At 39.1% G+C, this 21075-nt stretch overlaps 1 protein-coding gene and 1 pseudogene across 2 annotated transcripts in view; both read left to right on the top strand.

Annotated features, from left to right (window-relative positions):
* PLCE1 (phospholipase C epsilon 1) overlaps positions 1-21075 on the top strand; it is a 291378-nt gene that overhangs the window by 208053 nt on the left and 62250 nt on the right. For both annotated transcript variants that reach the window (XM_025042246.1, XM_025042245.1), the window contains exons 6-11: positions 2327-2585; positions 4369-4574; positions 11506-12181; positions 17113-17295; positions 18726-18843; positions 19440-19593. In XM_025042246.1, coding sequence (XP_024898014.1) covers positions 2327-2585; positions 4369-4574; positions 11506-12181; positions 17113-17295; positions 18726-18843; positions 19440-19593 — 1596 coding nt within the window. The remainder of the gene's footprint in view (positions 1-2326; positions 2586-4368; positions 4575-11505; positions 12182-17112; positions 17296-18725; positions 18844-19439; positions 19594-21075) is intronic.
* On the top strand, positions 3660-3778 carry LOC112474216 (annotated as a pseudogene).

Here is a 21075-nt window from a genome sequence, read left to right as displayed (position 1 = left end):
TAGAACTGCATGTAGATTTTCTATATTTTGGTATTTTCCAGATTTTGTACACTGAGCATCTATTACCTTTATAAACATAAAAAGAAATAAAAGTTTTTAAAGAGTATCAATTCTCAATCTAATAAAAAATCATTGATCATTGCTGAGGTTTGTCTTTTGGCCCCAAATGTACCATGACTACTCCATTACTCATGGAAAGAAGGATGATTAAATAATGAGAACCATGTTTCATTCATTTATTCACTTTGTTTATTTATACCTCTTTTTCATGTCCAAAAAGGATTCTCACCAGTTTATAGGTAATTTAATGACATCAAGATAGCTCAAGGGCTTAGAAGAAACCAATTGTAGAACTAGCTGGACGTAGTGGGATGAAATCAGGAAACAGTTGTTTTTTTTTTCTGACCTCACTATGTTCCAGACCTACCTACTTGGCCCTCCCTCCCTCAGCTCTGGATTATACTTTGGGAGAGCCTGTAGCTTTCCCAGTCATTTGTGTGGTTAATAAGCTTTCTCATTCTCTTACACTCATGAGTGTGAATGAATCTCAGAAACATAAAAAAAAAAAAAGACATTGCTAAGACTACTACCACATGACACCATTTATATACAGTTTACAAACATACAGTTCTACAAACTACTTAGTGATACATACACATTGGGACTGTATAAAGAACTGAAAGGGAACAAGATCACCAAAGTCACAGCTGTGGTCCCCTTTAGCAAGGAAGAGGGAAGTATGCGTTCATGGAGGAATCCACTGGGGCCTCAACCATATTGCTATTGTTTTATTTTTTTAACCGAGAGGTTGGTTCATGATATTTATTATGTTGTGCTTCTTTATGTCTTTTGGATATCTTATACATTACATAATGATTTTTAACCCAGTCTGATATAAAACAAAATTACAACCTCTCATTCAATTTAAAGCTTTACCCTCTCTCCACATTCCACAACCCAGCCAGTCTCAGAAACCTGCACTGGGGTGGGAAGATATGGTTTATTTTTTCTCTCCTTCTCCCTTCAGTTCAGGGTCCCTGCAGTAAAAGTGGGCAGGAGAAGAAAGGATAAAGTAGGAAGGATAGAGGGAACAAAAGTCTTACGTGACTGGTACTGTTGTAATGTGGCCTCATTGCTCCCACAGAGAACCATTATGGGGTGCTTTTAAGATTCCTTCCTTGTTACTCCCCCTTACTCCCTACATTCCCTATCCTAAGTACTTCCCACCGCACTATTACCTGGCAAATGGCAATGCCCTCGATCCCCCGGATCCAGCTCTGGACAACCCGCCCTCCTAGACTCTTTCCAGTTTTGTCACCTCATTTGGCAGGCAGGCCTTTCAGGATAGCTTAGGTCCAACTGCCTATCGCAGCGTCCACCCCTGACTCACAGGAAACACTCAGTGCTTTGCCTTCCCAGACTCTGCAAATGTAAGACACACCCATTGGAACCTTCTCCCTCACCCTGACATCGGGCAGCCCCAGGCATCCTCTCATCTCTAGACTTTCCAGGCAAGAGTCACACCAGTCTATGTGACCAACACACTGCCCAGGACACAGGTCCACCTCACTTCAAGCCCCCTGAACTTGGGGTGATTTCCTCCCTTCCATATATAGCACTCTGACAACTCTCTGGCTGAAATATTCCTGATCTGGCTGCTCAGATCCAGTTCCTGTGTGGGGGCTGGCAGAGGGAGCAGTTTGGGTACCCCTTTTGACAGCCTGGTACCTCTTTTTAGAAGGTGGGTACAATGCCACCTCTTGTTTTCAGCAACAATTTCAAAATAGGAAAGTCTGGTTTAGAATCCTGAAGTATGCAAATAATACTTTGGGATAATGTCCCTTTGGATGTCCCAGCGGCTTGTGTCAAAGCTGGATTCAATAAAAGCAGTTTTACAAAAGAGATCAAAACAGGTTTCACTTGTATCACTGAGGAACTAGTCTAATCCAAGGATAACATTTAAAAGATCAAGAGGAGTGAATGGACCACATTTTCTGCAGGCAAGACTCCATAAATATTTGTACAAAGCATGTGGTGCATTAGCTTTCCCTTTTGGCTATAGCTACCAGAAAGGCTCAAACCTAAGTTCAGTGCCCACCTTCCAAAACGAACTCTATCCACATGTGTTTTTGTTTGTATCTGTCTTATTTAATTTTGTGTTTCAATTAAAAAAGTAACAGCCACATCATTTGGGGAAGTAGGTGGAGATATGGATCCATAATAAATATTAAAACATAAATAGGCAAAAAGAATGAATTTGTATGCAATTTAAGCTATTATTTCTTCTTCATTCTGAAAAAAAAAAAATGTCATTTACTTGCAATAGGTCAAGAAAAGTTTTGAAGATGTGGCAGTTTATGGACCAGTGCGACCTGGAGACCATGCGGAGCCTGAAGGATGCCATGGCTCAGCATGAGTCATCCTGTGAGTACAGGAAGGTGGTGACGCGGGCTCTGCACATCCCTGGCTGCAAGGTGGTTCCATTCTGCGGAGTGTTCCTGAAGGAGCTCTGTGAAGTTCTTGACGGAACCTCCAGCCTCCTGAAGCTTTGCCCGAGGTACAATTCCCAAGAAGAAACTCTAGAGGTGAGGCCTCTTTCAAAATCCTCATGATCTGGAGAGTTACCATTTTCCCCTGGCTCATCACTCCTGAGAGCGAGGAGGGATAACATAGTGAACCCAGGGTTATCAGTTTTTACTGTTGTGTTGGATAACAGTTGGGTCTTTGAAAGTTCCAGAGAGAAGAATGTCAACTGGTACTGTTTGGGGCTTAATATGGTTAAGTTAGCTTTAATGGAACAATGTGAAGTACAAATTGAAATGGGTGGTGTTTTCTGATTTTTTTAAGGTTGATGGGTGTCCTTTTCTCTTACTGGATGGGAATGACTGGATGTAGGGGATAGTGAAGTCAAGTGAGAGTATTAACTTTTCTGCATCGAAGAAAGAATATGGGGAAGTCAGCAGTGCCCTTTTTCATCCTCTGTGGGAGGACCCTGGAGAAGCTGGCACCTCATCTAAAGACCGGCTCCAGGCTCCCAGTCACGGCTGCCTCAGCTGTCTCAGGCCCATTGCTTCTTGTTCCTGACTCCCAGATGAGAGAGCCATGAGCTTTGTTTCAGGGAGCTGGGCTCTGGGGAGAAGGGGCATTGAGAAACTGAGAGAAGATAAAGAAGCCTCCCTATCTGGTGTTTAGAAATGAAAGAGGAGACTAAAATCAGGGTAACTTTATGGAGAATTTTGAAGAGTCCCATACCCGGAAGCCCCACACCCAAATCTAGGGTCATTCTCACTACAATAGCAGTACCTGCTACTGATCTTAAACACACGCACTCTCACATACACACATAAACATACATTCTCCTTCTCAGTGGCCCTGGGAAGACTTCTAAACATCAGCCTCTTCTGTGTCTCCTGGTATCAGGAAAACTTGAGAGCCCCTGATGGGTACAGGCAACACTACCAGCTTGCATCTCTCTGGCTTACTTAAGGGAGTGATAAAAGTGCAAGAAATGGAGGAGAAAGCTTAAAGCAAATCCCCCATGCTGCACCCACAGCAGTTTCCTCATGTATCGGAAAAAGGGAATGCCACATCTCAAGGCCCAGCCCTAGCTGTTACCTCTGATGGGAGAAACTTCCTCGTTGAGAATACAGACAATAAGAGTCTACGGCCATGCCACCCTGAACAGGCCCGATCCCATCTGATCTCGGAAACTAAGCAGGGTTGGGCCTGGTTAGTACTTGAATGGGAGACCACCTAGGAAGACCAGATGCTTTAGGCATAAAAATTTTTTTAAAAAAATAAGGGATTGTAAGCTGACAAGGTCCTTGCAATCTGTGAGGTCAACCAAGGGTTGCCGTACCTAAAAAAAAAAAAAGAATACAGACAGTAAGAGCTTAAAAGCCACCCGGAAGCCTCTGGATTACCATAGAGTATATGGGAAATAAAGCAAAACGTCACCTTTCCTCAGTGTTTTCCTTGGGCCCAATAATTTTATCTGGTTCCATAGAGCAGTATACTTTTTCATAGTTTTCTCAGTTCTCACTGAGAAAATAACCCTGCCCTTCCTCTGCAGAGTGGCTAATCTCCCTAGGGAACCTTGGAATAATATTACTTCTTGTGTTTTCAATTTGAACTGGAGTGTTGGTTCCTAGAGGGACTAAAGTTGTCTTAGTGGAAATTAGAGTGAGGTTTGGTATTTCATGTGGTAAAAGGAAAAAAATGTTTTTCCTGGTGGTTCTTTTTTTCCCCCCATTAAAATTGGCACAAATACCATTGTTTATGACTATTATGATTTCATTTCCCTCAGCAACTAGGTAGTTTAGATGTATTATATGAAATCACAATAACAAAATATATATTTTTCTGTAGTTTGTAGCCGACTACAGTGGACAAGATAATTTCTTACAACGAGTGGGACAAAATGGCTTAAAGAATTCAGAGAAGGAGATCACGGTCAATAGCATCTTTCAGATCATCAGGAGCTGCAGTCGAAGTCTGGAGACAGAGGAAGAGGACAGCCCCAGTGAAGGGAACAGCTCTAGGAAAAACTCCTTGAAGGATAAAGCTCGATGGCAGTAAGTCGTACATTTTAACAAGAGGGATGCTCATTGCTCCTTTTTCCTACTTCAGTTTTATCAGGTAGACACCTAATAAAAACCCACCACCTTTATATAAGCCATGTTTCTTTATCTTCACACTTTCCCAATTCTGAATTAGAATTTATCTGTTTGATTTGGCTGCATTCTTCTAAAATTACTGCTCATAATTTAATTTCTTGTCATCTGTTATCTCCTTGAAAGAAACTAGACCTATTCTGCCATTTCTAAAAATTCGACCAATTAAATTTACGGATTAGAACCATGATCTCTTTATTTATTTCATAGCTCCCTTAAAAAATGGTTTTTAGTTATCACTGGATGGGATACAGGGACAAGTATTAACATATTTTTGAATTAAATATAGTGATTTAGTAGAGCTAGAGTGATACCCAGAAATCAGTATTTTTAGCAGCTCCCCCCAACCTGTGGGTGATTCTAAGTCATGTGGTCAGGTATCTCACTGTCAAAAACACAGCTTTGTGAGGTGGCATCCTCGGTTTTGACATTGCTCAGATGTGCCGATTGCTGTTATCAGCACACATTACAGTCTAGCCAGACATGCTTACCCACAACCAAATGAGAAGTTCATAAACCAGTGGTCTTGAGGCATTTCTTCCAAGCCATTTACTCATGGTCAAGGCTAACTCAAATGTCAGAGCCTGGGCCAGCTGGAGGAATCGTTTAGCACCATCCAAAACTATTAGGTCTACTGGCTTTGACAGTAAGCACTTATGAGTCATACCTTGGAGCCCTTATACACAAGTGTGTGTATTTGTGAGACATTGCTATTTGTTCTGCAAAGGCTTTCCTAGTTGTCCCTGTGTATGTGCACCTACATTGGAAAGTGTGATAATGTTTTCGCAAAATAATTTATTTGGTATTATAGTACTAGATACTTAGAATTGGTGGTAAACACAGAAATGAATGCCTTGTATCTATCTGAATCCCTAATGCTGCTATGTTTTAAGGATGTAAACCCACGTCCCAGATCTCTACAAAGGCTTTGGGCTTTATTCCAAACCTCACTTCCTTGCTCATTCCCTCATAGAGGACCCAGGTGCTCAAAGATTAACTGTAGTGCCCTCCCCACAGTGTCTCAAACCTAAAGCTCAAATTCTCATAGGTAGCACAAGGTGTTCTTTTTTTATTTGTTTATTTGTTTATTTGTTAAAATTTGTTTCAAATATTATTTGAAAGTTTTCTCACTAGCATTTTGCTGACATTACTATTGTACATGTAGTATTAGATATATGTTATAGAATATATAGTATTAGTACACTATATAGTATAGCTATATAGAGAGAAAGAGACCATTTACAAATAAGCACATGTCTGCACAAGAAGCATCTCAAAGCCATTTAAGTCCTTAACCTATATCTACCTTTATTTACCTGTCTCTTTATATATAGGTATCTATGTGTATATCTGCCTTCTTCCACAAAAGATTCTGTAGATGCTTATAAGAATAAATATAAATAATCGAAGATATTAATGAAAAAGAAAAATAGGTTAGGAAAAAATAATACATACAGAAGTGTATATGATACAGTCTTTGCAGTGACTGAATTTTGTTCTGAGAATCTTTGTAGCCAAAGGAAAGAGAGAATCATAATTTATTATAAGTTTTATAATATTTGTAAGAAAAATCAAACAGATGTTTGGGATAAACCTTTTCTTTATACTGAGATCTAGCCAAAATTCCTTAAATCATACTATAAGGGATATATCATCCCTAAGTAGATAAAATAATGAATTTCATATGGCTCTTTTTTATAACAATTTTCACTTGGGGCTGTGGGGAGGGGGTATAGTTAAAGGTGTCAATCTTTCCGAAATACTTTTAGGAATGCTACATTTGGTTGAGCCTCAGAGCTTTCCTTTTACCATCCTTTCCTTTGGCTAGGGGTTCTTTCAAGTGATAAATTTCTTACCTCATCCTATCACCTCTCATGAAATTTTTATTCCTAATTTTCTGCTTATTCCCTTATGCTCTTCCCAAGTGTTTTGTCATCTACATCCCAAGGACATTTCTCTTCCACTTGCCATTCTCCAGACCCTGCTTCTACGCACTCTTAGAAGGGGGCACAGTGGGGGGGAAGCTCAAAAAATGCAAATTTTTTTTTTTTTACGAAACCTATGAAGCTATATTGAAATCCTCACATTGAAACCCATGTGTCTCGGTACCAATAATACTTTCCTTAATAGATTGCAACTCTGAAATGAAGCACTGAACATACAAGGTGGGAGTGGGGGTGTTTAATAGAATTGACTGAAACCAGGTCAGCTAGCATTGGTTCCAGGACCATCTGCCAGGACTTGGAAATCCATTCTTGATCTAGAGCCCCATACTGACATTGGAAATGCAATCCGGACAATAATATTAGTAATATTTAACATGCTATTATTATTTGAGAGCCTACTTTTAAACAAACACTATCTCAAATACTTTACATATGTTAAATTACTTAATCCTCACAACACTTTCATTTTACTCAGGGTCTCACCCCTAACAGGGCCAGGATTTAACCCCAGGCAGGCTGGCTCTGAAGTCCACAGACTTCCCGGATATGATTTAGAAGCTGCCTGTAGTTGAGGAAAGTGCTATGTTAATTAAAAGCAAGAATTTGCCAGAAGCAAGATTAAAACCGAATTTTATTACAGGAAACAGCTATAGCAAGTCTTTCAAAAAACTGTTCATTTTCTTCTATCATACAGAATTAAATTTAGGTTTATCATTTGATGAATCATGTTCATGTAATCCTATTAACTTTGTAGGAAGTAATGAACCATTATTAAGAAAATACATAACTAGGCTGATAAATTGCCCACTTGTCCTTTAATAGAGGATTTTCATCAGGGAACATTAGAAAAATGTTTATCTGTCAATTTATAGTTTCTAACTGAAGGATGCTGCAGAACCTTTCGAGGGTTGTATACAAACTTTCCTTTTCTTTCACACTCTTTGGTCCTCGCCTTAAGGCATATGACTTAAGTGTGACAAGGTAGTTTCTTGCTGGTAAATCACATCTTTGACCTTTGGTTAATTTTATTTAGTTCCTAAATAACCCTTTAAGTTCCACATTATTGCTTCTTGTAAACCCACAGCAACTTGTTTTCTGAGAGAATCAGGCACAGAAGTGCATAAAATTCACTATATGATCTGAGAGACAAAGCTACTAGTTTCTTTCTTGAAAGGAATTTATTTCATTACAAACAGTTGTCAATTTTATTTTGGGCATTAGTCCCTGGAAGAATGCTTTTTAATGGAATTGTTAACACCGACCATTAGTTCTTTGTGTTCTAAATTAGAAACTGATGCTAAGAAAGACAGTGTCTGCTCTCTCCCAGCTTACATCATCTCTGAGCAGCAGACATGGGCTCCAGAAAAGCCTCATAATTTTTCTGTCCAGACACTGTTTTTCATAATGCTTGTAGTTTTTCACTGGAAAATACTTGATTTAGCACAGAACTCATATTAAACAGAATGCGGGAAACATTATTTCTCTTGCTAAATTAAAATCAGAAATTCTATGTTCAGTTAACATGTTGTATTTCATGGGTACTGGCACCAATTGAATCCTTTTTTTCCTTAAAAAAAAACAACAAAAACAACAAGAAGTATAACATGGAGAATGTGCAAATGATTCCAGAGAAAGGAACTAAAAAGAGTAAAGGGCTTGGATGCAGACCCAAAGAAAGCCCTTCTAAACAAAAAGCTGGGCTGATTCAGCCTAGGGGAAAGGAAGCAGGGAAGGATACGTGGAAGGGATGAAACCTCAGTCTTCCAGTATTTCATTGTAGTGGTATGCTCTACTGAGCCAGATGCCATGCTGAGTGCTTTACAAGTATCATCTTATTTGAACTTCACCATTACTCTGTGAAATGGGTATTGTCTTTTGGCTGTTAACTGATAAGTAAAGTGAAGCTCAGAGACAGGTGATTTGACTAGGTGATACAGCAAATAGGTGGTAGAGCTAGGCATTAAACCCAGGGTAACTCTAGAGGGCATGTTCCTAATCACTGTGCTATACGTTTGAATCATAGACGTAAATATTGCAGAGGAGGACATAGAATTGGTTTTCCATTGTTACTGAGAGCAATTTCAGAGGGATGGAGTTAAGTTAGACACAAAGGATTTTTTCCTTTCTTCCCTTTTATGTTTAAATGTAAAATTAAGTGCATAAAATAGAATGTATTTTTGTACCTAGCAACCAGATCTTGATTTCTAATAATATTCTTCAATAAAAGAAAGCAAGCTCCTTGGAGAAATGGCTGATTCTAAGACTGGGACATGAAACAAGCAAGACGAACCTGGGACATCTTGTGCCAGAAAGTAAAGAAGTGCTTAAAAGAAAAAAAAAAAATGCAATGATGGAGTTACGTCAACGAAATATGAGCCAACTGAAAAAAAAATCCCCATGGCGAACACTGGCACAATATGAGCAACAAAATAAAGTAGCATCACATTATAACCCAAAGTATTAAATAATTATCCATTAGTTCATATACATAATGATAAATAAACAAATGGGGGAGAAGAGATAAGTCTCCCATGCAGAGGAATTCCAAGTAACTTATTAGATACTCCACCCTCTAGGAGGTAGAGCATAACTCCTTACTCCTTAAATGTGGTCTGTGCATAATGACTTCCTTCCCAAGAGGACAGTATAGATAGGAGTTTTAAAAGAAAAAGAAACTTTACAGTGGGACATGACCAACACTACTTCAGCCAGGTAAGCATCAACAGGAATAAGTCATGTTCATAGTATGTTCCCTGGATATGATGTGATGAAAATGACACTCTACTTCTGTGGTGTTCCTACCCAGAACCCATAAGCCCAGTGTAATTATGAGAAAAATGTCAGGCAAAATCTGATTGAGGGACATTCTACAAAATATCTGACCAGTGCTCCTCAAAACTGTCAAGATCTCAAAAATAAGGAAAGTCAGAGAAAACATCAGCTTTAAGAGGAGCCTAAAGAAACGTGACAGCTAAATGTAATCTGGTATCCTGGATGGGATCCTGGAACAGAGAAAAGACGTGGGTAAAAAAACTAAGGAAATCTAAATAGAGTATGGACTTTCATTAATGATAATGTATCAGTGTTGTTCATGAATTGTGTCAAATATACCATCCTAATATAAGATGTTAATAGGGAAAACTGGATGTGAGCTATACTATCTTTGCAACATCTCTAAAAGTCTAAAACTATTCTAAATTAAAAGTTTTTAAAAATAATGTATTTGAATCATTGTCAGATAAATGCATACATAACTACTATCCAGAGTGAGAACATTGCCAGGACCCTTCTCAATTATGTCATTACCTTTCACCCTAGATAAAAATTCACTATAGAAAATTCACTGTAGAATTTTACGATACTACAGCCTGCTTTTTATATTTTTACCACTATTATGCATTTCTACATGATATAGTTTTGCCTGGTTTTGAAATTTACATTTACATAAATGTCATCATACAGTATGTATTCTGGTGTGTCTAGCTTAATATTTGTCCATGTTGTTGCATGTGGTTAGCTCTTGTGTGTTCATTTTCACTGCTGTGCAGAATTACATTGTACGAATACATCAAATTTTAATTATACATTCTGTTGTTGCTGGACATTTGGGTTGTGTCCAGTGTGCGTTATCTAAAAAGGATATTCTGACCATCCGAGTTGTGAGATCTCCTATAGATTTCTTTTCTTTTTTAAGGATATCTATTTATGTGAGGCAAGGAGGAAGAACCTGCTGTTTGAAAGCAGGAGTGGGATCTTGCTCAGGGACCAGGATCTAGACTGAGAGTCCAAGGAGCCCAGTGCTGCTGCTCATGCCTTGCCAAGAGGCAGAAGGCTGCCCAGGTGCCTCAAGACGATGGGAACATTTCTTCCCAGGGATGTATGGACCAGCTCCTTCTCAATTTTATTCACCACTTTGCTAGTAACGTCTATGGATCAAACAACAGAAACCTTGATCTTACTAACAATTCCTCATGCTTTGAAGAGATTGAGTCTCTCTTGGGCACATTCCTACCAAGGTGGCCAGATAGAAAGGAAACAATAGTGTCTCCCTTGCCTTCCCCCAGATCCTTCTAGCCCTAGTAATCCAGGTTCCTGACTCAGGGAAAGCAACTTGTTAAATGTTCCAAGCAGACAAGTCCTTTATGTGCACATGTGCTTGCACACGCGTGCACACACACCCAATGGATATCTATAATGTTGAATCAAGGAGAGTGGCTCTTGCTCCTCTGGCCACCATGACTATTTCCCAGCGAGTACCTTTGGACTAATTGTATTTTACTTTTAACAGAGGCCCTTCTCAGACCAGCTTATCAAGTCTTGTTTTGCCTATTTTTGCCCCAGTGTGTTCAGGTCATGACCTTTTGTTCATGATTAAGTAGAAGGCAAACGAATCTAGTGATGAAGATCCAAGGCTAAAAAGTCAGACCAGAATCCTGCCTTGGGTAGGCCTCTTCTGAGCTGGGTAACCTGGAGCAAATTACCCCTTCTATACCTCAGGTATCCTCATTGGTTAAAAAAAAAAAAAAAAACTAAGAAGACTTACTTCGCTAGTAGGTTGAATTAAGAGCAAGAATGTATATAAAGTATTTAACAGTTCCTGACACGAGAGAAAACTAATACATAATGAGCATTATTGTTGTTGCTGTTAAAAATACATTAACTGATCCAGGAGTTTTTTCCCTTATGCCTATGGTCAGACATATTGATAAATATCAGGTTTTAAAATATAGCTATAAAAAATTACTCTGTAACTTTTAGCATTTTATATTTGCTGTGCTAATTTGAATTCATAGTGAAATGAAGAGATGTCCAGTGTGAGTGAAAGGTTTTGTGTCGTTCTCACTTCTGATTATAAGACAGACAAAATTTGTATCTCTTTCCATCAGGTTTATAATTGGAGATTTGTTGGATTCTGAAAATGACATTTTTGAGCAGCCGAAAGAATGGGATCCTCACGGATTAGAAGAACCGCAGAAGGCCTTTGACCATGGGACAGAGCTCATCCCGTGGTATGTCCTGTCCATCCGAGCTGATGTGCACCAGTTTCTACTGCAGGGAGCCACGGTTATCCACTATGACCAGGACACACACCTCTCTGCCCGCTGCTTCCTCCAGCTTCAGCCTGACAATAGCACCTTGACCTGGATAAAGCCCACCACTGCCTCCCCAGCCAGTGCTAAAGCAAAACTTGGTGTGCTTAGTAACACATCCGAGCCTGGTAAATTCCCGTTACTGTGCAATGCTGGATTAAGTGGCCTGGCAGAGGGAGTCTTGGATCTGTTTTCAGCAAAGGCTGTGTACATGGGACACCCTAGCATTGATATACACACTGTGTGTGTTCAGAACAAACTGAGTAGCATGTTCCTCTCAGAGACTGGTGTGACACTGCTCTATGGGCTTCAGACCACGGACAATAGATTATTGCATTTTGTGGCACCAAAGCACACAGCTAAAATGCTCTTCAGCGGATTATTGGAACTCACTAGAGCTGTGAGAAAGATGAGGAAGTTCCCTGACCAAAGGCAGCAGTGGCTACGGAAACAATACGTCAGCCTCTATCAGGTAAGGGGTACAACCTTCCCTCTCTCCTCACTAGCATAATTCTCAAGATCTAAATCTCATAAAAACACACTTGGCAAGTAGACCACTGGGATTCATTCTCCCAGCTCTGGCACTTCCTCCCTGAATGATAGTAGGCAGCTTTTATCTAACCCCTCTGTGCTCAGTTTCTTATCTATAAAATGAAAATAACAATGATACCTATTCATAGAGTGACTGTGAGGTTTAATTGAGTTAATATGTGTAAAGCCATAATGTAAATTCATCTGTATAAAGGATTGTGGCTCATAGTAGGTCCATAGCATGAAAATAGTGGCTGTGGTCATCATTACTCTCACATCTGGGAAGAAACCAATTAATATAAGCATTTTCACTTACTCAGACTTTCCACTGAAAGCATTGTAATCTGAATGCTTTTATTATTAATTAGGGACTAACTGATACCTTGAAAATACAAATCCTGCTATATCACCCAATATGCTATGTGACTCTCAGAGAGTTATTTAACTGACTCTGTATTGCTGCCTAATTTTAGACGTTCTAAGGTTAAGAGAAACTTTCCCAAATGTGGGATAACTCATACATGAAGTTCTTCCTAACCAGGTTCGTAGTGGCAGCAGTCTATAAGAGGCAGTTTCTCACAGTCAGCTGTTTAAACTGAGTGAATTTCTCATTAAACCTAAATTATCAGGCACTGTAACACCCCAGCTAAGGTTGGCTGAATGAGGCGGCGAGAAGAAACACAGGCATAACCAGAGTCATGCTTGTGGCAGAAGGAGGGCAGAAATCACCTGGAAACTGAATCATACACCCACCACGAGGTGACACTGTTGATAGCATTGTCAAACGAGTCGTATCGCAGTCTTCAATTTCTTTTCTATCTTTTGGAGGGAAAAAATGATCTTTTTTACTAGTGTCACAGAACAAATAGAACTGTGATTTGAATTACTAAAATGACTGACTTCATATACTTTTCACAGTCCTAACATATCTCTGACAGGCAAAATCCTTTTCCCCTCTGAGATGTTCGTAGAGGCACATTTAATGCTCCTTCTTTCTCCTTCCCACATGTATGTGCAATACTTATGAGTAAGATCATATGTTGAATAACTAACTTGGTTAATTAATTAATAAGCACATAGGCCTATATGCACAATTAGTCTAATGCTGCACACAGCACAAAGCTAGTTTTATTAATTCATCTAAAATGTAAACCAAAATACTTGCTTCCTATCTACTCCACAGGGAGCTTTCAATGCTATCAGCTGCTAGGAAGAAAGGTCTTTAGGAGCTATTATGAATATTGGTTTTTAATTACGATCATTCCTCAGCATTCTAGAATCATGACAGTCCATTCAACCTGGCCATAAACCAAAGCTCAATTACAGTTACTGTCACAAAGCCTATGTGATTTATTTGCTCCATTTGTTTCCATCCCAAGCTTATAGCATAAAGTAACTGAACTAACCGATAAAGTGTACTTGGTTTCTCATTTACCCTATCAACCTTCAGTTTTTGCTGAAGGAAGCACCAGCTGAAACCATGAACAGCAGATGAGAAGAGGTAAGAAGTAACGCTGGAGCAAAGACACAGGAAGTGACCTGGAGCCGACTCAGTCCTACCTAGCTGCAAACAGTTACACTCCTCCTTTCCCCCCAGCCCAGCATCCCACTACCCCTGCATGGAACCAAGGGGTTACAACATAAAGGCAAAACTGCTCCATATACCTCAGTCACTTCTGAAAATATTGGTGATGTTCTTCGTTAAAACATTGTTCTACATGAGCCACTCATGAAGACAGGTGGCATGTCTTAGAAACAGACACCCAAGATTTCTCTTTTTTTATAAAAAGTGAAAAAGGTCAATGAACTGATCATTTCCTTATCATATAGATCCCAAACTGTCCCAGGGAACATCAAAAGATGCTAATTTGGTACTTGAAGAACAAAAGATCAAATAGGCATCATGCTAAATGCCCCTCTTGGTGACTTATAAAAAGGCTCTGAGAAGTCCTAAGGTACAAAAAAAAACAAAAAAACAAAAAACACCTATTTAAATGTATATATAAGTTAAGGAAATTTATGAAAAATCCTGTTCTTCCAAACTTCTGTTAACAGCCCCAGTTTAGAAAGAGCTTATATAGAAAATCTTTCTGATATCAGAGTTCCTTATGTGAAGTTACATTCAAATATAAGTATTTTAATGCTAGTATATGTAAATTGATCTAATGGAAATAGTAACAGGTGATAAAGCAAAGACAAGAAGAAATCGTGACACTTGTAATGAAGCCTCGGAATATAGGAAAGTAAAAGAAAGTAAGCCATGTAGGAATATGATGTGGAGTGTGGAAGAAAGACTAGTATCATAAGCTTTGGCTCAAGGTTATCATGGACAAACTAAGAACCCATAATCTTAGGTATTTGGAAAAATCTCTCAGAAGCTGAGAAGGTTAAATATAGGATTATCAGATAAACTTCTTTGGTTGTAAGCAATAGAAACAGATTCTGGCTGTCTTCAAGAAAAAAAAGAAGGACTTATTCAAAGGATTAGATTAGTTTAACAGTCTTCAAGATATCAAATACAAAGGTATGCTAAGAGGTCAAAGTGCATGAATACGTTTTAAGGGATCAATTTCCTAATCTTCAACTTCCACATGAACTTTTTCTATAACTGAGAATATGTCTTTGCTCACAATGGTCCTCCCAAGTTAAAAATAAAACGTACATTCTTCACCTATCCCAAACAAATTTATTGTTTTGCATAAAACGAAAGAATGATTCAAACTACAATTTAGTTCTCAAAAAGCCACCTTTAAAGATTAAACAAAGGCATTCTGCCTTTTTCAGCCCTAAAAGATTATCATTAAGAGTAAAACTTGGCCCATGTTGGGATGTTCTGAATTTAGAAAAACCAAAGCAGTAGAGGCTGATTCTTTTATATGTCGTTGGTAATGGGTCTGTTCATTTTTTTTTATTAAAGATTTTATTTTTTAGAGGAGTTTTAGGCATCTGATAAAATTGAGAGGAAGGTATAAAGATTTTCCACCAACCTCCCACCCCCACACATGCATGGGCTCCCCCATTATCTACATCACTCACCAGAACAATACATTTTTACAAAGGATGAATCTACATGGACACATCGTAAACACCCAAATTCCATAGTCTACCTTAGAGTTCACGCTTGGTGTTGTGTTTACTTGCCATCTGTGTATCTTTGGTGAAGTGTCTGTTAAGGTCTTTGGCTCATTTTTTAAATCAAGTTGTTTGTTTTCTTATTGAGTTTTAAGATTTCTTAGTATATTTTGGATAACAGTTTTTATCAGATGTTTCTTTTGCAAATAGTTTCTCCCACTCTGAGGCTTGCCTTCTAATTCTCTTGATAGTGTCTCTTGCAGAGCAGAAATTTTAAATTTTAATAAAGGGGCATTAAATTTTTTAAGCTGTTTTAGTTAACACCCATTGATAAAATTTTTACAAAATTTCAGATTCAGAATGTTATTCAAAAAGGTAATTAAAACCTGTTTATGAAATTGTGTCATGAAATGTTTATTCCATTTAGGAGTCAGTTGTAGTGACTTGTTAGCAGGGACTCTCTTCAGCAGCAGTTGGAATAATCAACTATTTTCATTCTCTGTATAACTGCATTCAAGATTCAGCTTCCAGAGAGGGAGATTCTGACTGGCTTATTTGGATTCTGTGCCAACCATTAGTCCGGGATGTTCCACCTTGATTGATAGACCCAAAACTATAACCAGTGGGAAAGAGATAAAGCAAAATTGGGGCATGGTTAGAGAAAAGAGAAATGATTAATAGACAGGCATAAAGGTTTCCCACATCCAGCATCCAAGTTGCTTAGCATCCTGGGATCTGTAACAGGATGCAGGAATAGGAAGGTCACAACTCAAGTTATAAAGTCAAATAGTCACTGAACTTTAGGATGAAGGAGTAGATGCACACACACAAAGCCTCATTATTATTTGCATATTATCTACAACAAAGAAAAACTATTTACAAGCACTTCTTCAGAACTGCAAAGGAGAGCTAACCTGAAAAGTTTGCAGAAAGTAAAGACAGTAAATGGGAATTAATTTTAAAAGAGCCTTTTTATTAAACCTATGAAATATCAATATCATCTTTAATTCATACGCAACTTTTTGTAGTTTTATTAATTGGCTTTCCTGACTTACAGGGAGAATTATCGATCATTGTTAATTGAACAATTAATATTTAATTCAATAATTAAATCCCTGCTGCTTACAGGGAGTTGCCTTACAAGAAGCAGCTGTTATAAACAGTCACCCTCCCCTTGAGTATGTTTTCATTGCTCACTGCATCATAATATAAATGGTGTTCTGAGTCCCTGGGCTCTCTATCCCTGGATATCGGTCACTCAAGAGCCCAGCAGCCCAACTATTTGATGCACTCCCCAGAGCCCTCCAAGGTGAATGTCATGTATGCCACATACTCTGTATTTCAAGTCAGACTGTCCCAAGCATCAAACTAGGTGAAAATACACCTGGAGTAATGCAATGATAAATAGAACTTAATTTACTTAAATAGATTCACACACACACAAATACACCCCTGAAGCCCTCCAAAGCCATAATTTGCAAAGTACGTCTTAATGAATTTTTCTACAGTGTTAATTCTGGAGTATAATCTCTGAAACTGGAAAGGGAAAATTTTTTTTTGTTAAGCCCTATCAAAACACATCACTGGAACTCAGCAGGGATGTGACCAGGTCTAGAAGACATGCTGAAATCCCCAGTGGGGAGTCTTAGCAGAAAACAGGGCCACTTGGGTGGCCAAATCATTATTCTTTGGTGGCTGCCTGTGCTTTTCCACCTTCGGGAATTTACTGGAAGCCGTTAATTTATTTACTTCCCCATTGCTTGCTGTTCCCTTGTGTGTTTAGCATCTGGTTCTTTACAGGAGGATGGACGGTATGAAGGCCCAACTTTGGCTCATGCTGTGGAGTTGTTTGGTGGCAGACGATGGAGTACTCGAAACCCCAGCCCTGGGATATCAGCAAAGAGTGCCGAGAAGCCCAGCATGCAGAGGAACAACACCTTGGGCATAAGCACCACCAAGAAAAAGAAGAAAATCCTTATGAGGGTAGAGTGTCTTAACTTGTGTATTAAGCATCAGACCCAATCACCCGGGAACATTGTATGGTCTACATCACCGTAAACGACCTTAGGTCATTTAGTTTGGGACAAGATGAGATCTAGAATAAATGAAATACAAGGGTTTACCAAGCACCTCCAGGGTGCCAGACCTAGTGCTAGGAACTGAGTCAACACCAGAAAAAAGTCAGGGTCCACAAAGGGGCACAGATGTGTTAATGAACAGTAAGAACTAAATCAGTCATTGACAAGCCATCTGCAGAGTGCTGTGGGAGCAGAGAGAAGGAAGATACAGAGCTGAGACTGGCAGAGTAGACTTCACAGAGAAATTGACAGATGGATCTTGACGGATGTGTAGTTTACCAAACAGTCAACACAGGGAAAAGTATCCCTAGTAGATGAGGCGGCAGAGAGACATGAAAGATTTGGCTTGTTCAGGGAAGCATATGTAGTTCTGAGTTCTTTTTCCAAGCTGGAGCAAGGGCTCTATAGTAAGCAAGGAGAGGCTAGAAAGGAACAGGGATCAGATTATGAAAGTCTTAGAGGGCCAAGCTGCTAGTTGTAGAAAGCAATTTATAATATATTATCACTAGAAGCAAGCTAAATATCCATCCACAGATGAAGGATTTTTTTAATGTGGTATGTACATACAATGAAATATTATCCAACCTTAAAAAAGGAGGAAATACTGTCATATGCTACAACATGGATAAATCTTGAGGGCATTATCCTAAGTGAAATAAGCCAGTCACAAAAAGACAAATACTGCATGATTTCACTTACATGAGGTACCTAGAGTGGTCAGACTCCTAGAAAGTAGAATGGTGTTTGTCAGAGCCTGGTGGGGAAGGGAAGAGGGGGAGTCTTTCAATAGGTATAGAGTTTTAGTTTTACAAGATGAGAAAGTTCTAGAGATCTGTTGCACAATAATATAGTTAGCACTACTCTGCAGCACACTTAAAAATGGTTAAGATGGTAAATTTTGGTATGTTTTCATCACAGTAAATATACATACTTATCTCTATGTTACATATCTCATTATATATTATCACTATAACGTGATAATATATTTTCTCCGTGGTTATCTAGAAAAGGTCTTACTCTTTGTATATGGGAGGCCGTTGATACCTAAGTCGAACTTTATCTACTTTATAATTCTGTCTGTACACGGAGACCCCAGGGGTTGGATACCTCCTCTTGTCTGCCCCCTCCCCTGAGGAGTGCTGTTTTATAGTGAAGAACAAATGGGATAATATTACATGAAAATACTTTGTCAGCCTTCATGTAGGTCTTTACTGGCTTCACCAGGGGGAAGCAGCATTGAAGGCAGGTCAGTCAAAAAATAGGGACCTGTGTGAACTAATGCAGTGGTGGGAGAGAAATACAGAGTGAGAAACATCGTGAGTTTTGTGTTCCCAGGGAGAGAGTGGGGAGGCAACCGACGACGAGATGGCCACCCGAAAGGCCAAAATGCACAGAGAATGTCGGAGCCGGAGTGGCTCTGATCCTCAGGATGCTAACGAACAAGAAGAATCAGGTAAAGCAGCATTTTCACAGCTGAGACTGGTGTTTTGATGGGAAAAAATATGGCATTTGGTTTCAATTTGTGATTTAAGTATGGTGGGCGTTCTTGACAAAACTTTTTATCTTGTTAAATATACTTATCTTTGTTTTTGGCTAGATGATGGAACCCAAGAGGTATTTCTGAAAGCACAGTATACTTGGAAGAAAATTCTCATTAATTAACTTGCCATTATTGGCAGGGAATATTAGCCATACAGGATATAATTTGATGGATTAGACCAGTGATTCTCAACCCAAGTTGGATATTACAGCTTTTAAAAAAACAATCTGGATCCCCCTGGCCACACCCCTGCCCAAAAGACTCAGATGCTGTCTGGCTAGGACTGGACAGCTGTATACTTGTTAAGCTCCCAGATGATTCTAATGTGTAACTAGGGTTGATAACCCACCAGATGCGTCCATTCATCAGAATACTTTGATGCTTCATGTATAGAAATTATCTGCATAGATTGATTTGCTCAGATGTTCAGAAGCATCTTGGTTTTATTTGCTCTCTGAGGGAAAGTATAATTGAAATCATTGTCTGTTTTCTGTCTGTCGTTTTCACAGAGGCAAATGCCATCCCAAGCCTGCCTAACTCTCTCCCTTCCAGAAGAGCCCACTCCCTGACCACAGCTGTGTCCCCTAACTTGGCTTCCGGGACATCATCTCCCATCAGGCCAGTGTCCTCCCCTGTGCTGTCTTCAAACAAGAGCCCGTCCAGGTGAGGACTTAACACGGTAAAACAGAAGGACGCTCCACATTATTTAAGTGGTGTAGGAAGGCGTCTTCCAGTGTTCTGTGGAAAGACTCTAATTTTGATTTAACAATTACTTTGAAAACTGAAAAACCGCTAATTTTTTAATGCTCCTAATTTTCCTGATTTTAAACTCTTTTTTTCTCATGTTACTGGAATTGCTCCTAATTATTTGACACAGCAACCTTTCGAAGGTCAGTAGTAGCCCGGTTGCGAGTCTCTAAATCTGCACTATCCAAAATAGTAGCCACTAGCAGGGGAGGCGGAGGGGCTGGGAGCAGTGGGTGGCTATTTAAATTCAAATTTAAATTAGTTAAAATGAAAAGAAATTGAAAATTCAGTTCCTTAGTCTCACTAACCACATTAAAAGTGTCTCAGAGCCACAGTGGCTGGTGACTACTGTACTGAACAATGCAGATACAGAACTTTTCTATCACTGCAGAAAGTTCTGTTGGATAGCACTGCCCTACATGAAGAATAAATTGAGTTTCAAAGTAAGCTCCTTGCCCCTTGGCTTATGGGTGAAATATATTTAATGCTCTTCTCATATATAAAATATACATGCCTAGAATATATTACAGCAAGTTAGATATGTTTAGATAATTCTAAAGCTGGTGTTACAGTAAATTATTTTATAAGGTCCATGCAACTTACAGATTTAAAACAGCATCTACCCTCTCAGAAAAAATAGTATTAAAACGAAAGCTTTCCAAAAGAATCAGAATGCCACACCATCTCTCTGAACCCCACACTAATGTTTAATAAAGGCAGAGGTTACAGACAGAGCCAAAATAAAGCAGGCACACTACTTTATCAGAGGAGTGGGAGGAGGAAATGGTTCTGTGCAGGCATTAGCTTTAGAGACATTAATTACACACATCGTCTGTCTGTCTATCTGTCTCTCTTTCTCTCTCTCTCTCTCTCTCTCTCTCTCTCTAAGAACCCTACAGGAAATCATCTTTTAAAGGGAAACGTTCATTCACAGTGAGAATAATGAACATAATTTATCCTTTATACATTCAAGTTTCTATTCTTGGTGAAACCAAGTCAAGGGTGCATGGGAATTCTTTGCATCACATTTGCAATTTCTCTGTAAGTTTAGGTGTGTGACACAATTAAAAGCTACAAAGAATCAGATTTCTTTACATTATATTTCAGCTTATACAGTTTCCCAGGTAAATAAAATAGCCAGGTAACTAGGATTGAATAGACTTTCCCTTTATTTCAATCACTCATGAGCAGGAAAAGGAAGGACAGAATGAGGGAGGAAAATCATTTCAGAGAGGGGGAAGTAGAGAAACTAATGTGTCTGATGCAAGATCACAGAGCCCCACAAGAGGACAGGGGCCAGAGCCCAGTATTCTCAGAAAGAAAAGACAGGGCAGGAAGAGAAAAACCATCCCAAATGCTGTTCAAGGGGAAAGCGAGACTGAGCCCTAGGAGGGAAAG

The sequence above is a fragment of the Pteropus alecto genome, unplaced genomic scaffold, assembly GCF_000325575.1.
Source record: "Pteropus alecto unplaced genomic scaffold, ASM32557v1 scaffold88, whole genome shotgun sequence".
Taxonomy (NCBI): Eukaryota; Metazoa; Chordata; class Mammalia; order Chiroptera; family Pteropodidae; genus Pteropus; species Pteropus alecto.
Note: the sequence above shows the minus strand (reverse complement) of the source record. Positions and strands in the feature narration are given on the sequence as shown.